We start from the raw sequence: 24,924 nt of genomic DNA on the forward strand, positions 1-24,924 counted from the left end.
ACATTCACACCCTCATGCTTTAAACCAGCCCGACCAGTCTCAGAACCAGAGGTCACACAGGAGACAGCGTGGGTGTATTCAGCAGACAGTTGACCCCATACCCTCAAATTCTTCATTCTTTTTGTTTATTTGCATACTGATTTTTTTGTTTTTGTTTGTCCTTCCTTTGCTTACATGTTGTCACTAGTTGTACATTTCGGTTTATTAACGTTATTTTTATTTATTTTTATACTAAGAAGTCCTGCAGTCTGAAAGATATTTTTCTAGTATTCTTGTATAACATGTCAATTTTTAAAAGGTTTAAATAAAGTAAAAATACCATTTGTGTTTTGTAGTTCACCCTCCGGCCACCAGCGGCAGCAGAGAGCAGCACACACGGCGCTCGGCGGGAAAAAACACAATACAGTGCGCCATTTTGATTTTACGAGTTCTGCACTTTAGAGACGTACTGAGTTTAAAGGGAGCGTGTTTTTGTTGCTTTACAGCCGCCTGACATCGACGTAAATACTCCTGAACGGTGAATGAGACCTTCAGCTGCCGTCTAACTGACTCATATTGTCCACAAGTGTCTAGAAATCAACTCTAAATCAACGCTGAATGTCTGAAATGGGCCGCGTCACTTGTGGAGCCATCCAGGACGGTCCTGCATCACAGACACCAGCCTGTGAGTGTTCATTAGCTGTGACAGCAGCTGTGAGCGGAGCGGCAGCTGTGGTGTGGTTGTTTTTAACACGCTGTCGTCCCGGCGCCACACTTAAAACCTGCAAAAACACCGGAACAGACGGATCATACGTGGAGATCCAGTGGAAATAGAACGGCGGTCCTGGTACAGTGACGTAAGCTGCGATGGCCGAGTGGTTAAGGCGTTGGACTTGAAATCCAATGGGGTCTCCCCGCGCAGGTTCGAACCCTGCTCGCAAGCGGACCGGTGTTTTTTCATGACTTTAATTTTAGAAAAGTCCAATCACATAATATATGAAGAGGAACTATTTATTTAACCAGACGATCTGGGAAATATGTTTGTTTTCTTACCAGTTTGAAACAATTTGCTCAAAAAAAACCCTGCTCAATTTGAACATATTAGCGTTATTAACAATATATACTTTGTATTTCAAGTTTCACGTCTGTCAGGAGACATTATAATACATTTGCATGTAATTTATGCTATTGAATGTTTTGTCTTTCATCTGGAACTTGATTCTGTAATAAAGTCTGTTTGCATTCATTAAAAGGTTTTTCTAACTAATGACCGCACTGACACTGACCCCCTTCACTTACATTACATTAATGTAAGTTTCAGTCACCAGACGCTCTTATTTTGCACAGTGCAGTATCCGTATCCACTGTGACCTTGCACAATCCAGGTCAAACGTTTTGCACTACTGGATACATCTGGACAGTCTTCATCTACAATCTACTACTATACTAAATCACCGTACACAGCGATACCGTGAAACTGTGATTTTCTATTTTCTGTTATCGTATCATGAAAATCTTATACCGTTGCGACCCCTGGTCTTTACCAGGCAGAGCACTTTGTTCTTAAACCTGCATTAACTGATGTTTGGACATCGCTAATCCAGCAGCTGGAGTGGTTGAGGTGTTGGACTTGAAATCCAATGGGGGTCTTCGAAACCCTGCTCGCAGCAGATCTATGGTAATTTTATGAATTGGACAAAGCAGGAGATATGTAGATTCCACACTGGCCTCTACCTCGCAACATAAACATCGTGGCAGATCAAGGGGTGGTTGACATTATGCTGACGTGTCTCTTCATTTCCTTCCAGCGTGTCAAAGCTCCTCCCAACCAAGATGTGAGAGAGAGTTGCTAGGACGGAGGAGGCAAAGCTGCCAAATGAGAAATCCTGGGCCGTGCTACACATCCATGGGGGCCACACCTCTTGCCAGACACCACAGGACGACCCCGAGCTCCTGTGTTCCTGCCTGGACGGGTCAGAGCCAAGTCCAGTCCACGCTGGGGCCTCCATGGATCAGAGAGATTCCCTCATGTTCATGACAGGTGTCATCTCAGTCTCATGTCTTATGTCTTATGTGTTACTAAATGTCAACTTGAGGTGAAAAGGGCTGTAACAGGCGCCTTCAAACGTATTGTTTTGCATGACCAACAGAGTAAAACCCCGAAATGCTCAGTATGTTTTTGGAATTACAAAAATAGCAGAGGATGGTTTCGATCCATCGACCTCTGGGTTATGGGCCCAGCACGCTTCCGCTGCGCCACTCTGCTGTGCTGCTGCTGCTGACACTCGACTGGTTCAGTCATTCAAAGACAGTGACGCTGAAATTATAATCCTTTTCACTCATCATGACATAAACATTACACCTGCTAAACATCAGCATGTTAGCAGAGCCATTGTGAGCATGTTAGCATGCTGATGCTCGCACGACTGCAGACTCTTTGACTTTATTATATTCATGAGATCAAGTTATGTGTTTGAGATGCAGTCGTCATGGTGAAGCCAAACTGTTGTTGTGTTGTCTCTCACCTCCGAGGGTGTTCATATTGTTCCTGTGTGTGTGTGTGTATGTGTGTGTGTGTGTGTGTGTGTGTGTGTGTGTGTGTGTTAAGGCCACCTGCTCTGTCTGGCCTTTAGCATCAGAACAAAATGTTCCTGTTCTTCAACAACATGACGTCTCTCTCCGTCCGTCTCTCTCTGTCCGTCTCCTTGTCCTGGCAGAGACGAGGTATCACACAGTCCCACACATATGGTCTGAGGACGGCCGTGTCGGTTGTTCATGTTGTTTGTTGTTCGACGAGCGTCGTCAGTCCTCAGAGAGAACAGCAGCTACATGCTGATAACTGTCTGCCACACGTCTGTTCATGCAGAGTTTCATAACAAACATCCCCAGAGCTGCTCAGCCTGTGAAAACTGTTGTATGGTGTTTACAAATGTCTCACACACAGTCAGTGTTGGTGTGAAGTCTGAAAGACGAGACTGTCTATCTGTCAGTGAGGCTCCAAGGCAGCGTTACTCATTGTGTGGGTTACATGGCAGCAAATAATTATATAATAATGCAGCCGATACTTATCTTTCCTGAAATAAATATATAAAAAGCAGCTTCACTGGTTGAACACAAGATGGCAGTACAGGCTACAAACAGTGGCTCCTCACTGACTCACTGCTGAAGGTAAATATACTCTGAGCTGTTTCAGGATGATCTGAGGTGATATGAGTTCAGTTACAAACCATAACTAGTTTGTGAAATACATTGATAGAAAGTTCCTAAAAACACATTTATTCAATGTTTTTGTTGTGAAAACTTGAACTCAGTTAAAAAACAAATCCATGTGGCTACATAATACTTGTCCACACAGTAGAAGTACTGATTCAACTTGTTTACTCCAGTAAAAGTAATCGAGTACAGGCTCTGAAATGTACTCAGAGTATCAGAGTAAAAAGTCTCCCTCTGAAGGACATTTGTGGTCAAAGCTAACTGAAGCTCACGTCATATTAATATAATTCAAAGACTATTAAAGTTAAAGGTAGAGTCAGTAGGATTTGTCCCAGCGGTTCCTGAACGCACCACAAAGATAGTTGATTGTTGAGTCTCATTCCCAGGACGTCAAATAGCCACATGTTGGGTTGGTAAAGCGTCCAGAGCAGCAGCAAAGTGAGAAAATAAGAAAATCTCTGCAGATACGAGACACTAACACGCCTTTTCTCCCCATTCCAGCCTCCCTCTCTGTCTGTTCACGTCTTCTTATGTCTTTCACGTCTTTGTTTCGTCTCGCTGCGTCTGCCGTGCGTGATGTGCTCTGATAACTAAATAAAAATTAGTCTTGTGATGTTGGGAAGGCGGCGTGCGATGACGCCAAATAACAATAATCCATAATTCACCTCAAATGCATCAAACTAAAGTAACGAGCCTGTTTTGAAAATGTGAGGAGGAGAAAGTTCAGATGTTTGTGTTCAGAGGGAAAGTCAGTGAATACGAGCAACTGAGCAGTGGTTAAAGGACGCCATGGGGGCTGTGTGATATATAAATATGTAATCAAAATTTGTCCATTTTAATGATTGTAATGAAAATCACGTTCCTGCTCCTTTAGATTTGAATCATCCCTCTAGCGCCACCCTCAGGACAAACCCTTATACGTTTAGCTTCACTCGTCTCGATGAACAGAAAAATCATCAAGACACTGTTTGTTTTTATTGTTGCTGTAATGAACACTATAGCCTGTAGGCGGCGCTATCAGAGGCTCCCACTGATACAGTTGTTTGTGTTTGTTAATTGAAGAGAGGCGGACTCCATCAGCTTCGTGTCTGTGTGTATAATGCGATCCACGCTCACACTTTATTCTCTGTGGATCCTGTTTTCTATTATCCTCTCTGTGGTAATTGGATGCAAATATATTCGGCTGTCGGAGGATTTTCACAGAGAATTAAACCTGAGGACTCCCGAAATTAGAGGAAAGACGGCGATCGCTGCGCTGCTTTGTGTTCCCATCAGTCACACACACACACACACACACACACACACACACACACACAGTCATTTATTGTGTGCGTTTACATTCGCTGATCTTTGTTGCTTCAAATCACTGTAGAAATTAATTTAGCTTTTTCTTTTCTTGTCAATTTGTCTGCACAGAAATGTCCCAACACAACACAGTCATGTATTCACCTCCTGTGCAGAATTTAAATATTTGACTAGAAAACTACAGTTCAAAGCTTCAACATTTACATTTTAACAGGCTTGCAGCTGCGATCGTAGGAATGCATGAGGCCATGAGTCCAGGTGCACCCATGCAGCACAAATCCAGCCACTGTAGAAAAAGTTTTGGAGTCTCGGAGACTTCTACAGCGTTTTAAGAATATCACTCTGGTGGAAAACTTATAATAATTATCTTTTTTTTAATTTAGAGTCCATTTATCTTTAAACACAAACACGCCCCCGGTGCTCCGAGATCCGAGTCCAAGCAGAGTCTGCCGATAGGACCGCTGGATGCACGGCTAACTGAAGCCCCCTAGAAGAGCACCGGGCTTTAAAGCCGACTTTCGTAGTGGCCAAACCGTGTAATGACATCATCACGTGATGCACTGCAGCCTAAAAATGCTTTTCCCATAAGCTAGCATTGTGTTATCAGACCGACTGGATCAGATTCTGATGGTGAAACAAGTCATCTTGAGGGGATTGTGATGCTAAAATAAATTATCCACCATTTTACAATGTAAGCTTATGGGAAAAAGTCCTTTTTGGCCCCAGTGCATCAGGGGACATTGTAATTACACAGTTCGGCCGCTTCAAAGCCTGGCGCTCTTCCTGAGGGCTTTTAAACCGGGGAAGTTAAAGCCACTGAGCAGCTTTCATAGAAATAAACAGGGCTCCACCTTCAACACTGTATCCAGATTTGAATACTTAAACCCATGGGTTAACTGAGCTAACAAGCTAACAGCAGCTGATAACCAACCACCAAGATTTTTTCTCCATGAGATATGATCCACTTTCACCAAAATCAATAAAAAAAATCAAATTCACTTCCCCTTGTTGCTATTTTCCAAGACAAATGCCGTCCACAGGCTCACCAGCCGTTTGATTTAAAATCAATGTGAGGAGCAATAAAAACAAACTAAGTGACTCTTTCACATTCAGTAAATTTAGCTGGTCCCCTGTCGACCTCTTTTTATCGTTAAATATGAGCAAGGCCTGGTTGGAGCTGCTGTGAATCACCTCAGGGGTTTTTTGTGCGACTTGAAAATGCTCATGGAAACATAAAACAGAGCAAACGCTCAGTTCAGCTGGAACCACAGAATTATTGATCTTTTTGCTTAGAAAATAACTTTAACGATGATCGATTTTCTGTCAACTGACTAATTGTTTCAGCTTCATGTTGGTTAAAGTTCATTTCACACTTTTATCTCGTTTTTGATGTTTAAAATCACACGAAGAAGTATAAAAACATACATCTTGCGTGAGCTCAGGCTGCAGCTTCAGACTGAGCCAAGCCGCCTTTACGTAACATAAACATGAAACTGATGTGTGTGTTCGTCCATTTACCTCCATTTATTATGTATGATAAGTTTGAGTCTGACAGCGTCTCTGCTGGCTTTTCTGCTTCGTCAGGGTGGATAGAGACAGAGAGAGAGATCACACCATGTATACCTCCATTTCTAGTCCCTGTTTATGTCTCTCGCTCTCTCTCTCCTGGCTGTGTGTGCAGTGAATTGAAGTGGGAAAGAGGGAGAAACATTAATGACAGGAGGAGGGAGGATAAAGAGAGAGAGAGGGACAGAGTGAAGGGGGAGAGAGAGGGAGAGGCGGTGAGAGCGTGTAAAGGAGGGCGTCTGACTGAGATGAGAGTATTTATAGGTGGAGGGATGAGGAGATAGAACGACAGTGAAGAGAGGGAGGGAGGAGAGAGACGAGAGAGGGAGGTAGAGGTTCAGAGAGAGAGAGAGGAAAATCCAGACACAATAAGAAGAAAAGGAAGACAAAGAGGAGGAGAGGGCGAGCGAGAGACCATGCTGAGGAGGAAGAGGAGCGTGTCGTTCGGAGGCTTCGGATGGTGAGTGAGTGTGTGTGTGTGTGTGTGTGTGTGTGTGTGTGTGTGTGTGTGTGTGTGTGTGTGTGTGTGTGTGTGTGTGTGTGTTATCCCTTGATGAAACGGCTGAATGATCCCATCACTTCTCTTACTCACACTTTCAGGGTCTTTGAGTTCATTTCTAGTCAGAGCTGCACCGAGATGACATCACGGTGACATCATAGCTCCCCAAAAATATTAAAATGAGTCAATCCAGCTTTTATTGTTTTCTGACCTGTTGTGGTTCAAGATGAGAAGAAATATGAAAATTAAGCTAAAATTTGACATTTTCTGAATGGGGTTTGGTTGGAAAATGCTCTTTCTCCGTAAGCAGTTGACCTGTAGTTAACATTTTTTAGCTGTTGTCTTTGTTTCTGTTTCAAATTGTCTGATTGTGAAAGAAAAGTGTTTTTGAACTGCAACTGAAGATAAAGAAATGAAAAATGAACACCAGTGAAGGTAAAATGTGTAAACTGGTCCTTTTTTGAATGGGGTTTGGTTGGAAAGTGTTGTTGCATCATTGCAGTTGAGCTGTAGTGTTTACACAACAGACAGCAGCTCAGTCTGAGTTAATTGTTTGTCAGCTTGAGACATCTTTCTTCTTTGTTGTCTTTGTTTCTTTTTCAAGTCGTCTGGTGAACAAAATGCATTTTTTTGCTGTGATTCAATATTGAATATTAACATGGTTGAAGTAAAAATTTGTCTTTTTTTTAATGGGGTTTGGTCTAAAACTTTTCTTGCTCCTTTGCAGTTGAGCTGTAGTGTTTTACTACAGAAAGTCAATGAATCCAGGTAAGATGAGAAGAAATCTGAAAATTAGTTAAAATTTGATTTTTTTAATGGGGTTTGGCTGGAAATTCTTGTTGCTCCGTTGGAAGTTGACCGTTGAGAGTCACTAAACCCAGCCACCATATCCAAGTCAGGAAATAAACTGAATTAATTTGTGTTGTCATCCCCCACGATGAGAAGAAATGAAGTTAAAATGTGACTTTTCTGACTGGGGTTTGGTTGGAAACTTTTCTTTCTGTGTTAACAGAGTCGTTCAGTTTGAGTTCATTCTTGAGTTAATACATAACTTTCTCAAGAATTTAATGTTCCTTCAGACTTTCGTAACACCAAAGCTCTGCTTCTGAATGTCTGGAACATTTTGATGAGCATCGTTCTGTTTAACAGTTTAAATTCTGAATTAAATATTCAGTCACAAAACAGTTTTTTCTGTTTCCAGTCTACAGTTTTCATTACAAAAGAAAACTCCATGTGGAACGTGAGGTGGGCGTATTAAGGCTGAATACTGAGTGTTAAGTTGATGTTAAACCACCGCTCTATATCATGGTATATTAAACTACAGGTAACCATAGCAACAGCACTTCCCAACAGATAAAACAATAGTGTGTTTGACCTGAAACTCAGCTGGTGTCATGCATATCTTTAAATCTTATTGTAGTGATTCAGTGGTCAGAGGTCACAGTACTCTGATTACTTCCTGTCGATCGATCATTAGATGCTCAGTTTTTATGATTTGGCTTCTGTTGTTTTTCCACTCGTCACTTGTCAGTGAACACAACATCAGACCTGAGTTACTGAGCTGATCACAGGTGTTCAGATGGTGATTCGTATGAAATTATAATATAAAAACATAAATACTGCTTCCTCTGCTGCTTCCAGCGTGACTGACGCTTTGAACCGTTGCTGTTTCAGATCTTTGGGATATTTTGTGACATCAGAGCGGAGGATAAATGTTGATGGGACGACAGAAGCACTGATACAGAGAGGAATGTGAAGCAGCTCCTGCGTCTCTGTTCTCGCCTCAGTAAATCTCAGTCTGCAATCGGCCTGTCAAACTCCCTGAGACCACAGTGTGTTGTGTGTGTGTGTGTGTGTGTGTGTGTGTGTGTGGAAACTCTTACACAAGCCTCCTTTTCAATCATTCACTCTCTCTGTTTTCTTTTTCTAACCTTTGTCCCTCTCCTTCCACACATCCTTTCTTCTTTCCTTTCATATCTCCTTCTTTCCTTCTATACATCCTTATAACCTTCCCTACCCCCCTTGTTCCTTTGATAGATCCTTATTTCCTTCAGTCCCTCCTCTCCTCCTGCTCATCCTCATTCCCTCCATACATCCTTCTTCCCTCCTGTCTATCCTTATTTCCTTCCATAGCGCTTTCTTTCCTTTGGTACATCCTTGTTTCCTTCCATGCACCCTTCTGTCCTCCTGTACGTCCTTATTTCCTCCTTTCCTTCTCTAAAGTTATTATCTCTTCCCTCTTTACTTCCTTCCACATCTCCTTCTCTTGTATAAATCGTTTCTTTATTTTCTTCCTATAGATCCTGATTTCCTTCCACACCTCCTCCTCTCCTCCTGTACGTCCTTTATTCTTCCCTCTTTTCTTCTATAAAACTCGTCTCCTTTCATGACTTCTGTGTTATACTCGTTTCCTTCCCCCGTATCCTTCCATAATGTTCTTTCTTTAATCTCTTTCCATCCTCCCTCGGCAGTTACTCTCCTTGTAAACTCACACCTCCTCCTCTCCCTCCCTATTGACTCTGTCCATCTTTTCTCTCTTCTGTCTGTTTCTCCTCCATTATAATAAAAATCCAGCTGGTGTAGCGTCACAGTTTACCTCGTCGTCCCTCCGTCCTCTCAGTGTTTACACCGGGTCGACTAATAGAGTTGCTGTATTTAATAATGTAGGAGCAGCTTCAGGGCAGCTGCAGGAACAGTTTATATTAAACCTCCTCCCTCAACTCACCTCCACTTCTTACACTCATCCCTCCTTCGGCTCTGGATTAACTCCTCTGTTGTTGAATTAAAACAGAAAATGTTTGGTCAGCACTCTTCAGTTTAACCTCGATAGTTCTGCTGGTATTGTTATAAACGTTACTGTAGTTATTACATTTCTTCACACGGACGGTTTAAAATGCAACAATCACACATTACAGCCGTCGTCAGGTTATAAAGTTAATCATCCAGCAGGAAAACAAAACTGTGGGATTCAAACTAAAGAGATAATTTTAGTCTCCTTCACTAAAAATGTTCATATCGTCCTGAATCAAAACTGTTTAATCGTCTGTACGGTGGCCTTTAGAGGACATTTCAGACTCAGCTTGTCAGGCTCAGTGAGACTTCAGTGCTGATGTTGGCATGTGAAAATGTGAACATCACAGGAAACGTCTTTAATTAGTTCATTTATTTCAGCATGAGTATTTCTGTTACTGTCACTGATGAAGGCTGACTGCTGTATTTATATGTCGGGGGTAAATGTCATCCTGCCACATTGTTCGGTGTTGTGGTGTCTGAGGTTACATCATAGATCTTTCACAGATTTTTTGGGGGTCTAGAGGGCCGGAGGACTGGACCTTTCTGTGTAAAAAGAAAAATAAAGCTTAAGGGACCAGGATCAACAGAAAGTGTCATAAATATCCTGACTTTTCCTTTTATGGAAGCGCTCACTGCCCTGGCAGATCAATTAAAGTGTCTGTCCATGTAATTCACTCTCAAAAAGGAGGATTTTTGTGTTAAGTTAGTCTTTAGATAATATTTTCTCTCAGGTGGTGGTGGAGACCAAAACAGAGCTAAAAGAGAGAGAACATGTGACTGAGACTCATCAGGTGACACAAACATGACGACACACGAACGATCATGTCGGTCTTTAACTGAAGGAGGTAAATAAACAGTTTGTTAAATTTCAACTTAAAAAATGATGTTGTGTTCAGGTTGTGTTCAGGTTGTGTTCAGGTTGTGTTCAGGTTGTGTTCTGGTTGTGTTCAGGTTGTGTTCAGGTTGTGTTCAGGTTGTGTTCTGGTTGCGTTCAGGTTGTGTTCTGGTTGCGTTCAGGTTGCGTTCAGGTTCTGTTCTGGTTGTGTTCTGGTTGTGTTCAGGTTGTGTTCAGGTTGTGTTCTGGTTGAGGAGCTGAGAGGTTTCTGGTTTCACTCGGCCATCCGCCATCTTTGTGTAATCATGTGATATCTACAGAGTCTCCTCCAGCCAACACACCCAGAACAAGTGCGTGTGTGTGTGTGTGTGTGTGTGTGTGTGTGTGTGTGTGTGTGTGTGTGTGTGTGTGTGTGTGTGTGTGTGAGCAGATTTAGAAGCTAACTGTGTTATTTATGACCTGTGGGAGTTGAGTTTTCACAGAGTCATCATACATACAGGCTTTTAACGTTAAGGTCGATCACTCGCTCTCTCTCACTTTCCATTTCCACATTACTCCTCCTCTTTCTCCTCCTTTCTCCTCATTCTCCTCCTCTGACTTCTCCTCCTCTCCTCCTCCTCCTTCTCCTCCTCTTTCTCCTCCTCCTCCTCCTTCTCTCCTCTCCTCTCCTGAGACCTGAGATCAGATCTCAGCTGGTTGTTTCATGTAGCTCACAGTGACGATATTTATCTCCTGTGATGAAACATGATGATAAAGGTGGAGCAACATCAGGGTAAAGGATATCTCTATACGTGTTGTCACAAGTATTGATTAATTGATACTTCAAAACTCGATAAAATTTAACCAGTTTCACTTTGTCACTCTGTTCTCTCCAATCAACCTTTATTTATACTCGGGAGATCGTGACAAATGAATGTTTTGTGATATTTAATGTTTACTACAGTCATTGTTTTGTTCTCTGACTTCCTGTGAAAACATTCAGTTTTCGTTGTCACGGCTGGAAACGTCTCCTTAACACCATGTGGTATCAAAACAAGGACTCGATCTGCAGTTGTCTGTAGCTCCACCACCGTCTGTAGCTCCTCCACCACCTGTAGCTCCTCCACCGCCTGTAGCTCCTCCACCGTCTGTAGCTCCTCCACCACCTGTAGCTCCTCCACCGTCTGTAGCTCCTCCACCGTCTGTAGCTCCTCCACCACCTGTAGCTCCTCCACCGCCTGTAGCTCCTCCACCGTCTGTAGCTCCTCCACCGCCTGTAGCTCCTCCACCACCGTCTGTAGCTCCTCCACCGTCTGTAGCTCCACCACCACCGTCTGTAGCTCCTCCACCGCCTGTAGCTCCTCCACCGTCTGTAGCTCCTCCACCGTCTGTAGCTCCTCCACCGTCTGTAGCTCCTCCACCGTCTGTAGCTCCACCACCGTCTGTAGCTCTACCACCGTCTGTAGCTCCACCACCGTCTGTAGCTCCTCCACCGCCTGTAGCTCCTCCACCACCGTCTGTAGCTCCTCCACCGTCTGTAGCTCCACCACCACCGTCTGTAGCTCCTCCACCGCCTGTAGCTCCTCCACCGTCTGTAGCTCCTCCACCGTCTGTAGCTCTACCACCGTCTGTAGCTCCACCACCACCTGTAGCTCCTCCACCGCCTGTAGCTCCTCCACCACCGTCTGTAGCTCCTCCACCGTCTGTAGCTCCACCACCACCGCCTGTAGCTCCTCCACCGCCTGTAGCTCCTCCACCGTCTGTAGCTCCACCACCGTCTGTAGCTCTACCACCGTCTGTAGCTCCACCACCACCTGTAGCTCCTCCACCGCCTGTAGCTCCTCCACCACCGTCTGTAGCTCCTCCACCGTCTGTAGCTCCACCACCACCGCCTGTAGCTCCTCCACCGCCTGTAGCTCCTCCACCGTCTGTAGCTCCTCCACCGTCTGTAGCTCCTCCACCACCTGTAGCTCCTCCACCGTCTGTAGCTCCTCCACCGCCTGTAGCTCCTCCACCGTCTGTAGCTCCTCCACCGCCTGTAGCTCCTCCACCACCGTCTGTAGCTCCTCCACCGTCTGTAGCTCCACCACCACCGTCTGTAGCTCCTCCACCGCCTGTAGCTCCTCCACCGTCTGTAGCTCCTCCACCGCCTGTAGCTCCTCCACCACCGTCTGTAGCTCCTCCACCGTCTGTAGCTCCACCACCACCGTCTGTAGCTCCTCCACCGCCTGTAGCTCCTCCACCGTCTGTAGCTCCACCACCGTCTGTAGCTCCTCCACCGTCTGTAGCTCCCCCACCGTCTGTAGCTCCACCACCGTCTGTAGCTCTACCACCGTCTGTAGCTCCACCACCGTCTGTAGCTCTACCACCGCCTGTAGCTCCTCCACCACCGTCTGTAGCTCCTCCACCGTCTGTAGCTCCACCACCACCGTCTGTAGCTCCTCCACCGCCTGTAGCTCCTCCACCGTCTGTAGCTCCTCCACCGTCTGTAGCTCCTCCACCACCTGTAGCTCCTCCACCGTCTGTAGCTCCTCCACCGCCTGTAGCTCCTCCACCGTCTGTAGCTCCTCCACCGCCTGTAGCTCCTCCACCACCGTCTGTAGCTCCTCCACCGTCTGTAGCTCCACCACCACCGTCTGTAGCTCCTCCACCGCCTGTAGCTCCTCCACCGTCTGTAGCTCCACCACCGTCTGTAGCTCCTCCACCGTCTGTAGCTCCCCCACCGTCTGTAGCTCCACCACCGTCTGTAGCTCTACCACCGTCTGTAGCTCCACCACCGTCTGTAGCTCTACCACCGCCTGTAGCTCCTCCACCACCGTCTGTAGCTCCTCCACCGTCTGTAGCTCCACCACCACCGTCTGTAGCTCCTCCACCGCCTGTAGCTCCTCCACCGTCTGTAGCTCCACCACCGTCTGTAGCTCCTCCACCACCTGTAGCTCCTCCACCGCCTGTAGCTCCTCCACCGCCTGTAACTCCTCCACCGTCTGTAGCTCCTCCACTGCCTGTAACTCCTCCACCGCCTGTAGCTCCTCCACCATCGCCTCGACCTCCCGATGTGACGACTGTTATTAAGTTTTAACTTCCGCAGCGTGAAGCGTTTGTTCAGCAGTTTGTTCTCATGAAACCAGCAGGATCTGTTCTGATTCAGATTAAACAATTTGTTGATTAATGAACAAAATATTCTGCATTTTTCAGTTCAGAAATTTGCAGCCAAAGTGTTGATTTAAACTGAATTTAATGTATTTCTGTTTGTTTTGTATAATATAAACTATATAAACATATTTTATAGCTGCTTTTACTGTCCAGAAACACTGTGAGTGTGATGTACATGTGTGATTTACTGCTGCACTTTAATAAATAGGCTTTTTATTGCTGTGAACCTCTGAGATCACACCTCCCCCGACACACACACACACACACACACACACACACACACACACACGGTTACTAAGGTTAATAGAGTATTCAGATGTAAATCTCCTTCTCTCGCCTCAGTAATGTCATATTGTTCTTCCTGTTATCAGAGTGAGTTAAGTGCATTATATTATACAATGTGTTAACAGCCTGTCTGTCTGTCTGTCCGTCTGTCTGTCTGCAGGATTGATAAGTCTACAGTCAGCGCTCTGAGAGCTCGGTGAGTAACCACACTGACCACCGAACCCTGAATCAACTTCGTGACACATTTTTGTTTATTGATTTCAAGAAGTATAAAAAAAATCACCTAAAATTAAAATAACATGCACAGATTTCAGCCTAACGTCAAACTCTGTGTTGTTCTTTATATTTTTTTTATATTATATGTTAAATGTAATATTTGTCATCAGAACTCATGTGCAGAACGATGTTTGTAGAATAATATATTTGGTAAGTGTTGCATGTAGAGCTGCATGTACTCAATCATAAATTAATTGTTGTTTTTTAAGCATGATCTTGTTCCAGTTTTAACAATTTTACAGACCAAACGATGAATTGAAAATGTGGTTTGTGGATTAATCGATTATCAGAGTAATCGTTAGTGTCAACTTCACTGACACTGAAAATTACGGTGCCCGGAAAGTGTCGAACAAACTGCAGATCCAAAACGCTCGGCAAATTAAAAAAACACCTGTAGAGATAAAGTCATCATCGAAAATGAATATGAAGCCATCATCTCCTCCATGTTGATGAAAGTCAGGTGAAGTCTCGTAGTCCACGAAACATTTCTGGAGCTTCACAGTAAAACAGAGTTGCAGCATTCTGCTAAACAACTGAAGCAGCTGGAGACTTGATTTAAAACAGAGAAACAACCAAAGAAACAAGAGACGTCATTAACACCCTTTTTACACTTAAATCTTCACTGTAGCTGCTGAGCTAAAGTGTTAGCGTGCACAAGCTTGACCGCATGTCGAGGGTGTAATTAACGTCTTTTCAGATCAGTTTGTGATCTCGGAGCTTCTGCAGCCTGCAGAACGCTGCAACTCTGTTTTGCTGTGAAGCTCCAGAAATGTTCTGTGGACTACGAGACTTCACCTGACTTTATATCATCAGGAGGAGATGATGGCTGAGCCTGACTTTATATCATCAGGAGGAGATGATGACTGAGCCTGACTTTATATCATCAGGAGGAGATGATGACTGAGCCTGACTTTATATCATCAGGAGGAGATGATGGCTGAGCCTGACTTTATATCATCAGGAGGAGATGATGGCTGAGCCTGACTTTATATCATCAGGAGGAGATGATGACTGAGCCTGACTTTATATCATCAGGAGGAGATGATGACTGAGCCTGACTTTATATCATCAGGAGGAGATGATGGCTGAGCCTGACTTTATATCATCAGGAGGAGATGATGACTGAGCCTGACTTTATATCATCAGGAGGAGATGATGACTGAGCCTGACTTTATATCATCAGGAGGAGACGATGGCTGAGCCTGACTTTATATCATCAGGAGGAGATGATGGCTGAGCCTGACTTTATATCATCAGGAGGAGATGATGACTGAGCCTGACTTTATATCATCAGGAGGAGATGATGGCTGAGCCTGACTTTATATCATCAGGAGGAGATGATGACTGAGCCTGACTTTATATCATCAGGAGGAGATGATGACTGAGCCTGACTTTATATCATCAGGAGGAGACGATGACTGAGCCTGACTTTATGTCATCAGGAGGAGATGATGACTTCACCTGACTTTATATCATCAGGAGGAGATGATGACTGAGTTTTAATTATTAGTTAACTGTTCCTTTAACGGAAAAATACAAAAGCCATTTGCCATTTTAGTTTTGTGTTAATGTGCCTGTGTTTTGGTTTTTGTTGGACTCTGGTCGACCTCTTTAGAAATGAATCATCGCTCACACAGATATGAAAGAACTGATAATTAAAGCCATTAGAAGGTCGTCATCTTCCCTCCATTCAAACACCGGCTGTTGAGACAGTGTGTGTTTCATGTGTGTGTCAGATACACACCGACGATGGTTTTTAATCATTTTACATGAGACTCAGAGATGTTAACTTTTATATTTGGATCATCTGAACTCTCGTCTGCGGTCTGAAGTGGATCAGACAGGAAGCAGCAGCTTCTGTTGTTCAGCCACCTGATGGGATTCAGCCTCGATGCTCCTCGAATAAAATCTGTCCTCCTGGTTTCAGCTCAGTGACAAACCTCAGGGCTGCTTTCATGACAGATAAAAGGATTTCTGTTTGCTCCGTCGATGCTCTGCTCGTTGGAAAAGTGTGTTTGTGTGTTTTGGGAGAGTTATGGTGAGAAATCCAGTCTGAAATGTCTTTGAGTTATGAGGAGCGTCTTTCTCTGTGTGACTGTAAGTGGGTTTACAGAGAGATTTCAGGATCAGAGGTAATGATATCCTCAGTCACACTGTATCTAGTTTCATGTCTGTGTGCTTGGATTTGAGTTATGACTCAGAGAAGAGTGTGATTTTTGATGCAAATTGCTGCAATCACGCACTGAGTGTTTTAAATCCACAAGCTTGATCACGAGGTAAACAACAGAAACACGGCGTTACAGTAGTCAGAACATCCGATGGTGAAGATGCTCACTGGAGGTTTTGATAAGAAGTCGTGCCTCTCTCTTCTTGTCAGAAGTGCTTCGGTTGAAAGAATCCGTCTGTTAAACTTTGAATCTGATCAAAAGGCAGGTCGATTGTCGCTGGCAGGGAGGAACAGCCTGGTCCCAGTTACTGAATGGCTGATGAGACACCAGGCAGACTCTCCTGAGAGGCAGGCGGCAGCTGAGAGGAGTTCAAAAGTTCAGCTTCATGTTTGATGTTCTGTGTGTGATCATTTATCTGCACAGTGAGGAGCCACATGAACACAGTTATATATGTACAGGACCGTCCACATACTTATGGCCATGTCATGTACACATCCTTTCATCCATACTGGACATATTAGAGATGTTCCTGATGAATAATGTCCCTGACGTTAAAACAGAAGATTAAACTTAGCAGATGGCATGTCTTCACACTGGGCAGCCATCTTGGTGGTTTTCAGTTTTATTTCTGGATAACTGGACCGGGCTCCCGTCTAAATGAACGAGGAGAGAGCCAGAACTTTTCCTTTAATGGTCACCAGGACAAAAAAACTTCATGTATTGAATCACCAGTGAAGTCTGGTAAGAAACTCTTAAATAGATTAGATCAATCGATTGATCGATTGATCGATTGATCGATTGATCGATCGATCGGTCAGTTGGTCAGTCAGTCAGTCAGTCAGTCAGTCAATCAATCAATCAATCAATCAATCAAACAAACTTTATGTTTTCAGCACCTGTCAAACAAAACAAAATTAAATTCAAAGTGCTTCACAGGTGATTGTAAAGACGTGATTAAATGGGTTTAGAGACGAATACGCACCAATGAATAATTAAAATATCTGTATAATAAGAGATAAAGAATAAAAAATAAAAACAAGCCATAAAAATAACAATAAATATAAGATAAAATATTGCAAGTAAAAGTTGATTTATAAAATGTTAATAAAATATGATATAATAATGACAACAGTAAAATATAGATAAGAAATAAATAAATCAAAATAAGTATAAACATAAAAACCATTAAATCCAGACTGAATAGATGGTTTTTAGTTTATAATATCTGCAGCTCCTCTCAGATCCAAATGTTTGAGTTCTGCTTTGTGGAGAGAAGAGCCGGAGGATCTGAGGGGCCGTCCTGCCTCATCAGCTGAAAGCTTTGTGAGATGTAGTCTGGTGCTGAGGCCACGTGGTGACTTATAAACTAATAAAATCATTTAAAAATCAATATGAAAACTAACAGACAGCCAGAGTAAAGACTTGAAAGCAGGCGTGATGTTCGCTCTCCTTCTGGACTCGTGCAGTTTTGACTAAGAGAGAGAAATGACCTCACTTTGGATAAAATAAAGTTTAAAATGTCTTTCCCCACAAGTTACAGGCAACAACGAGATTGGCTGATAACTTTTCCTGTCGGCTGCTATAAATCAGATGATTGGCTTTTGTGGGGAGGAGGCGGGATATGTGTCTTATAGACGCCATCTCTGGCGTCGGGGACAATTCAAAACTCAAAATATCTGAAGTGATTTGTCAACAGTCAAAGTCACAGAACTATTTAATCTAAAAGGTTCGTCACTGAAAGAATATTGCTTATATTGTACGAGCCGTTTGAAACCGTTAATCGCTGTGGCATCTTGTGAAAAGCATTATGAAGACTGCACTTCATCCTAAAAACCACAACAACAATATAATCCAGAGAAATGTTCCGCTCCTCGCTCATGGAGCTGATCGTTCCCTCGCTCATCATCGCTCATCATCGCTCATCATCGCTCATCATCGCTCACCGCTCGCTCCAGAAAAAGAAAAAAAATCTGCATTGAATTTCAATTTTTAGCCTAAACTGTATCCTGGCATCCAAAATATCTGAGCAGCCAAGCCACATTTTCCAAGCAGAAATTAATCATCTAAACGTCGGCCGTGCTTTGGACTCGTGGTGAGAGTGATACTGGAGGCGACGCTCCAGCTTTTACTTTTTTAAAAAGCAGAAGCGTCAGAGCTTCCTTCAAATCCTCGCCATATTCTACAAATTACACCTTTAAAATATATAACGATATAAACAAAATCATGATTTATATCATGTGGAGCTTCTCTTATATCAACGTTGATTGTGTTTGTCCGTTAGTGAACCTGTTGGGAACACGGGGACACACATGTGACTGACATACATGTGTGTGTGCCTGAAGCAAGGTGACCCGTCTATCCGTCAGAATATTTTCCTCTTTTCCCTCCAGCAGTTTTTCTTCTGATTCACAATTTATCATCTGTCCATCAAATCTCTGCCTATACATCCTCGATGTGTCTCTCTCTCTCTCTCTCTTTGCTGTCTCAGCTGTGATGATGACATCATTCACACTTCAGCGTCGTGTACAGTAGAAACAGTGAAACGTGAGAACAAGTTAACTGAAAGTTAAAATCTACATTATTCTGTAATTTCCTTCTTGTCCACAAATCTCACGTAACGTTCTGACTTCCTGTCTGTGGCTGTCAGCTCCAGCCCCACTGGCTCCTGCTGAAGATTTAAATCTTTACATCCTGACAGTTATAACTCAGTAGAGTGTATACCTCCGCCAAGACCGAACAGTCCCCTTTAATTCAAACCTAATCCAATATTGAATAAAACATATTTAAATTCACGAGATCCAGATTTTGGTTCTACATCACATTGTACTCACTCATAGATCCCAGATCATTTTCATCAGGATCCATTATTCCACGAGAAATGATCAAAAATGCAGAAAGAAACGTGTAATGTTAAAGAACGTGAGAAAAATCCCAGGATCCATCTGATCTGCACTGAAGGTTAACGAGGTCTAATCAGGTCTGAGACTCTTCCTCCATCCAAGATCAGAGAAAATCCATTCAGTAGTTTTTATTTTCTCCTGCTGACAAACAAACAAACAAACAAACAAACAAATAGAAGCGGGTGAAAACAAAACCTCCCTGGCAGACTTAAGAAAGACTATATAAACTCTATTCACATATACAGATATGACCAAGATGGATGATTGCACCCACAGTTGTAATACACACACAGTTTGCAGTAATAGTCTTATATATAAATATATTTCTCATATCCTGATTGGATCTGACTGACCGGAGGAGAGTTGCACAGATTTCAGTTTTCTTGGCTGATTCTGATTTTCTTTCGACAGAAACTGACAGAAAACACAAACATTTGTTTGCTCAGAATAAAACACTGACTAATAAACTGATCTAACTCTTACATTTACTCAGAAACTGCACCAGCTTACAGAACCTTCTCTCACTCCCACTCACATAAGTTTCAAGATAAAGTGATCTGGACAACGTTCTTCAAATAACAGCAGTATTTCCCACTTTATCCAACATGTTGTAAGCTATGTGATTCAGTGGCGTGTCGGTCAAATGGTCTTGGTGAATTTAAGTTCCCTGTGATACGCAGTGTATACTGGTATCAGGGAGTCTTATTGTGAAAGGTAAAAATGGGAGGAGTCTGTCTGATGCGCTGCAGTTAAAAGTTGTCCACCCTGGTTCAGACAGACGGGCAGCAGAGGAGAGAAGGTGTTAGAGAGCACAACGCTGACCTGCAATGAAACGAGTGCACATAAATAAAAATTAAAACATTTAGTATTTATAATGACTATTGTCCCAGAACCAGAACCGGCACAGACTCAGATATATGAGCCACTGGCTGGTCGATCGATGCATCTTTCAGTTGATCGAACTATTGTTAAAATCTCGTATAATACGGCCAAATAAAATATCCAAATCAGAGAAGCTGCGATTTTTTGATAAAGGTGAACTATGTAACCAAACAGCATTATGAAGAAGTGTTTTGTTTCCACATCATCATGAAAATTGTGATGTAAAAATGATCATTCGCACTAATCATCGATCATATCGCAATCACAATATCTGTCCAGTGACAGTTGTGATGTGATCTTTTTTTTCAGCTTCATCCTCCATTTAATCCTTAATGGGACCATAATGGATAATTTTCTCATAAGCTTACATACAATCAGAGTTCTTTTTGGAACCAGTGGAGTCGCCCCCCCTGCTGGACATTAAAATAATGCAGGCGTACAGCACAGCTTCGTCCATATTTCATAGTCTGTGGTCGTTTTATTTGCTGGAACGAGAGATTTTATTGTGATTCTTGGGAGGACATCGATCTCAGTCTTACATTCCTTCACTGAGTGGAGATGAAAATCCTGATCGTTGGCAGCGTCCTCGTCTCTCCGCTTCCCTTTTTTTCCCTCTCAATATTCCTGTTTTCCTCCATCTGCCTCCCTCCCTCCCTCTCTCCCTCTCTCCCTCTCTCTAAGTGACTAAGGCGCAATAATCCCGCTGGTCCACGGCATTATGAGCGAGAGACATAGAGAGAGCGAGAGGGAGAAAGAGAGAGAGAGAGAGAGGGAGAGAGACAGAGAGAGAGAGAGGGAGAGAGAGAGAGAGGGAGGGAGAGAGAGAGGGGAGTGCTGGTGTTCGATTTGAGAGAGATGCTCAGTAACCGACGGCAACGCAACAATGCCGCACGACCACTGGTGAGTCTGGCATTTCCTCTCGTCCTCCGTCTGTGTGAGTGTGTGATGCGTTTATGTGGCCGTATAAACAGATGATGATGCGTTCAGGTGTTCATTTAGATATTTAACAGTAATCATCAGGTTGCATGTTTGTGTTTTCGTATTCTGAGTAATTAATGTTGCCATCGACAACACAAACAGTGTTCAGCGCCAAAACAGCTGATGTGTCAGTTTGAACTGTGCAGATTAGTTTTACACAAAAATGTGGAGAATGACGGCGGCGACGCGACGCTGATCAGACAGAAATCAAACATCTGCACGGCGACATCGTGACATCTGGAAGATTAATTAAGAGGGAGATTAGAGATTCTTGTTTTAATGAAGAACGCAAGAAATTCAATCACGTTTTGAGTCAAAAATAACCTTCAGATCAATCAGATCAGTCCTTAATTACAACTCAAGTAAGAGTTATTGCATGTTGTTAACATAGATAGATGATTGATTGATCGATTGACTGATTGATACAAATGACACATTTCTGCATAGATTCCCAAACAGAAAGCATTGTTTTGTTTCCGCAGCTCCACATTAGTCAGATCACATTTCCCCAAAATGCATTAAGCCTTCTGTGTGTGTGTGTGTGTCCGTGTGTGTGTGTGTGTGTGTCTGTGTGTGTGTGTGTGTGTGTGTGTGTGTGTGTGTGCGTGCAGCTAAAGGGCAGACGGTCCGTCTGTCGAGAAACAGAAGCCAGCAGCGTCTCTCCTGTCCCTGCTGCTGCTGCTGCGGCTGTTGTTGATGTTTATGATGTTGTTGTCCCCCACTTTGTCTTCTTTACGCCGATGTTGACAGCAGTGACTCATTTGCCAGCTGGTGAATATAATTAGCCTCCAAAAAAAAGGAAAAAAAGAAAACAGCTCTGTGGCTCCGGACGACGTCCCCGCAGGTGGACCAGAAACACTGATTTCTAAAAAGTCGGTTTACACACAGATTTATTCATTTTCATGAAGAGCAGTATACGCCTGGAGCTGTGTGTGTGTGTGTGTGTGTGTGTGTGTGTGTGTGTGTGTGTGTGTGTGTGTGTGTGTGTGTGTGTAGTCTGTCCTGAAAGTTACGACACCAACAGTCTCACCAGCGTCCCCCGGAGGCTGCAGTGTTCGTTAAAAAGCCACAATATGAGAGATCTGAACGGAACAGAAACATACTGATGATCACAGGTTTGTCCTGCGGGGGGCGCTGCGTCAAAAGTAATGGGATCGTTCAGGTGTAACCGGCTCATCCTCTGGAGCTCAGCAAACCCAGAAGAACCGGACGATGCTGTACACATTAATTAATATCATCAGTCCGGTTTATGCAGGTTGAATCTGTACTTATAAGAGCTTTTCTGAGTTGACCTGCGAGCTGCAGCGTCCTCCATCTGTGGAAAATGACTACACAGTTCAGATCTAAATGATTAAACTTCCTTCATTGAATATTATTTTTAAAAGGTCGTGTGATGAAAATTATAACAGCTTTGAGCCTGGTTTAAAATCTCTGTTGTTGCCACTGGTGGGTGAAATGCATTCTGGGATAGCCACCACATCAGCCAACACCTCCAGTTAAGGCTGAGTGATTTGGCCTTGAAATAATAAATAATATGTTATTTTTAGGTTAAAATCTGCTCTAAAGCACGTCATAGATGTTGCGACTGGGCGACAAAATCAAATATCACAATATTTTTGACCGAATACCTCGATATCTTTATTGTAAAAACATGGTAGGGATGATTTTATGTTATTATCACGGACGATATTCATCATTTTTCTGATCCTCTGACTTTTCATGTAAAGCCATCGTCAGGTCAATGTTTTGCATACGATAACGCTGCCAAGCCAGTGACCACAGTTCCCGTCTGCGTCTCAACCTTTGTCAGTGTGAACTCTGGATATTTTTAAGGAGACTTCGGGACATTTTGCAGCCGTGTTTGTGGAGACAGAACCAGGTATTTTAAACCAAACCATAATGTTTTCCAAACACTAACCAGGTGTTTTTTGTGCCTAAACATCCCCAAAGTGTGAGCACCAGTTTTAACTTTTGCAAAAAACATACTTGCCAACGTTTATTGTGGCGACTGGGTTGTAGCATTTAGCTAAACACACTCTCAGAGAGCAGCTAGCGTGGCTGCAGGCAGTTAGTGTGTTCGTTCTACAAGTTATTTCATCAAATTAAGTTTTGGTGTTGATTCTTGATCTTGGGAACAGCAGTTTAAGGGTCACTAACTTGCTTGTCTCACAGTTTTTTTGTCAACTGCTGCTTCCAAGAATGAACTGTCAAACTCCAGGGGATTTGGCTTCAGCCTTATTTAAAATACAGAGAAATATTGTGTAATTGTGTAATAATAAGTGTTGTTTCAGTGAATGTGGCTCCACCGCAGCTCTACCAGAGGCATTTGTCACTTCGGATCTGTGGCAGCTGGGCTGGCAGCGATTGTCCTGGAAGAACATGGTCCGTCAGCCTACACGGCTGTAAACCGAAAGTCTCAGAGAACTTTGTCTTTGCTTTCTCTGCTCGTTCCTCGTTTCTCTTTCCAGTCTGCTCGGCTCTTTGTGATTGTTGTGGACAGAATCTCAAGCTGCAGCCTGAACGGTGGCCTCAGGATTGAATGTATGATTTTTGATGATGTTGTGGTCCTGGTGGCTCCATCAGACCTCCTGTGCCCTGGGGCGGTGGAGGGTGAGCCAGAGGCAGAGCTTCTTCCACCAGAGCACTTGTTGGATTATCTAACAGCGTGTAGTAACACAGCATCAGTAACATTATCTAACCATCTGTCATCGCATCCAATTTATGCAGCGATTGACAAGGTGTGAAGGTGAAAACGTGAGATGAATCTGAACATGTTAAAGACCTTCAGATGGCACTTCATGGTTATTTATACAGACACAAACAGACATTTATAAAACAATGATGGAAAAGAGACAAAAATAGCTGCTGACTAATTATCATAGAAGACTCTACCTGTTTACAACGGCACGCTGACGCCCAGTGAACGGGAATGGTCATGTGATGTGTTCGCAGGTGTGTTGTCTGGACTGAGATTAAAAAAAAACAACTAAAGATAGAGGATGTGACCACTAGAGGTTAATAGGAGAAGTTATGGACTTCTTGTTGTTGCAGATACAGGCTATATTCAGACCGAAAACTGCTTTATAAATAAAGTTTATTAATATTATTGTTATTATTCTTGTACCATAAAGTAAAACCCCGGCATTAGAAGCTTTACAGAGGGATTGTTATTCACCTTCAGTTTGATCAGTGTGACGGCAGGTTTTCATTCCCAACAGTCAAACAGTCTCTGATTGAACCCTGACTGTGATTTATTAATAAAGTCTCTGTGAGTTGATTTTAATGGAAACTAAATGAAAAGCTGCTTTGAAGAAAACTGGTGAATAATTTTGAAAATGATAATCAGTTTTTCAAAAGTAATTAATAGTCAAAGGGCTGAAACAGGAACCCTCAGCAGTGAAAGTGGCAGCTGAAGTTTTGCCGCTGGTGTCACAGTTCAGAGAGTGGAGGGTTAAATTTACATTTTAATGAAGCGCTTTGATGTTTCAGAGACCAGCGGGCAAAAAAAATCACAAATACATTTTTCATGACGTTTTACATGCTGGAAAATTACCTGGTCCTTCTCCAGCGGAGTACAGGTGAAACTGAAAAGACGTCCTGCTGTGTCTGTTCTTTAATGTATGAGCAGTAAATGGTTTGTTACACGACGATGTCGCTGTGAGGACGCGTCTGTTTACACGCATGTGGAGCAGAAGTGACTGTTTCCCACCAAGCGTCAGTCTCAGTTATTTTCCTGATGATGAAGTTTCTTGGTTCTCTGTGAAGTTCCTGCGGTGGGATGGACAGAGATGTTTCTTTTGTTGTTGTTTTGTCTCTGGACTCAAACTGAAAGTGTCATGAACTCATGAGCTCCGGAGGCACGTTGCATTGTGGGAAAGGCCTGCAGGAGCGTTTGACATCAAGTGTATCATGTTAACGTGTGTGTGTGTTTGTTGGAGATGATGTGATCGGCTGTGACACGCAGCTGTCAGCAGAGATAACGAACCAGCTGAGAGTCGGGTTAAAAGTGAAACCGGTCTTATTTTAAACACACAAACAAACAAACAAACAAACAAACATAAAATAAAACGTAAAACTTACATAATTGTAAGTGAGCTTCTGTGTCGTCTGGTT

At 43.2% G+C, this 24,924-nt stretch overlaps 1 protein-coding gene and 2 non-coding genes across 3 annotated transcripts in view; 2 read left to right on the forward strand and 1 right to left on the reverse strand.

The window, feature by feature from the left end:
- Window positions 1-840: 840 nt before the first annotated feature.
- trnas-uga (transfer RNA serine (anticodon UGA)) lies at window positions 841-923 on the forward strand. Its single transcript has one exon. It is a non-coding gene; the product is annotated as a tRNA-Ser (tRNA).
- Window positions 924-2,173: 1,250 nt separating this feature from the next.
- Window positions 2,174-2,245, reverse strand: trnam-cau (transfer RNA methionine (anticodon CAU)). Its single transcript has one exon. It is a non-coding gene; the product is annotated as a tRNA-Met (tRNA).
- Window positions 2,246-6,479: 4,234 nt separating this feature from the next.
- The window catches only part of LOC141006730 (rap1 GTPase-activating protein 2-like), a 36,433-nt gene continuing 17,988 nt past the window's right edge, over window positions 6,480-24,924 (forward strand). The window contains exon 1 of the mRNA XM_073478951.1: window positions 6,480-6,523. Coding sequence (XP_073335052.1) covers window positions 6,480-6,523 — 44 coding nt within the window. The remainder of the gene's footprint in view (window positions 6,524-24,924) is intronic.

The sequence above is a fragment of the Pagrus major genome, chromosome 13 (assembly GCF_040436345.1).
Source record: "Pagrus major chromosome 13, Pma_NU_1.0".
In the NCBI taxonomy this organism is placed as follows: Eukaryota; Metazoa; Chordata; class Actinopteri; order Spariformes; family Sparidae; genus Pagrus; species Pagrus major.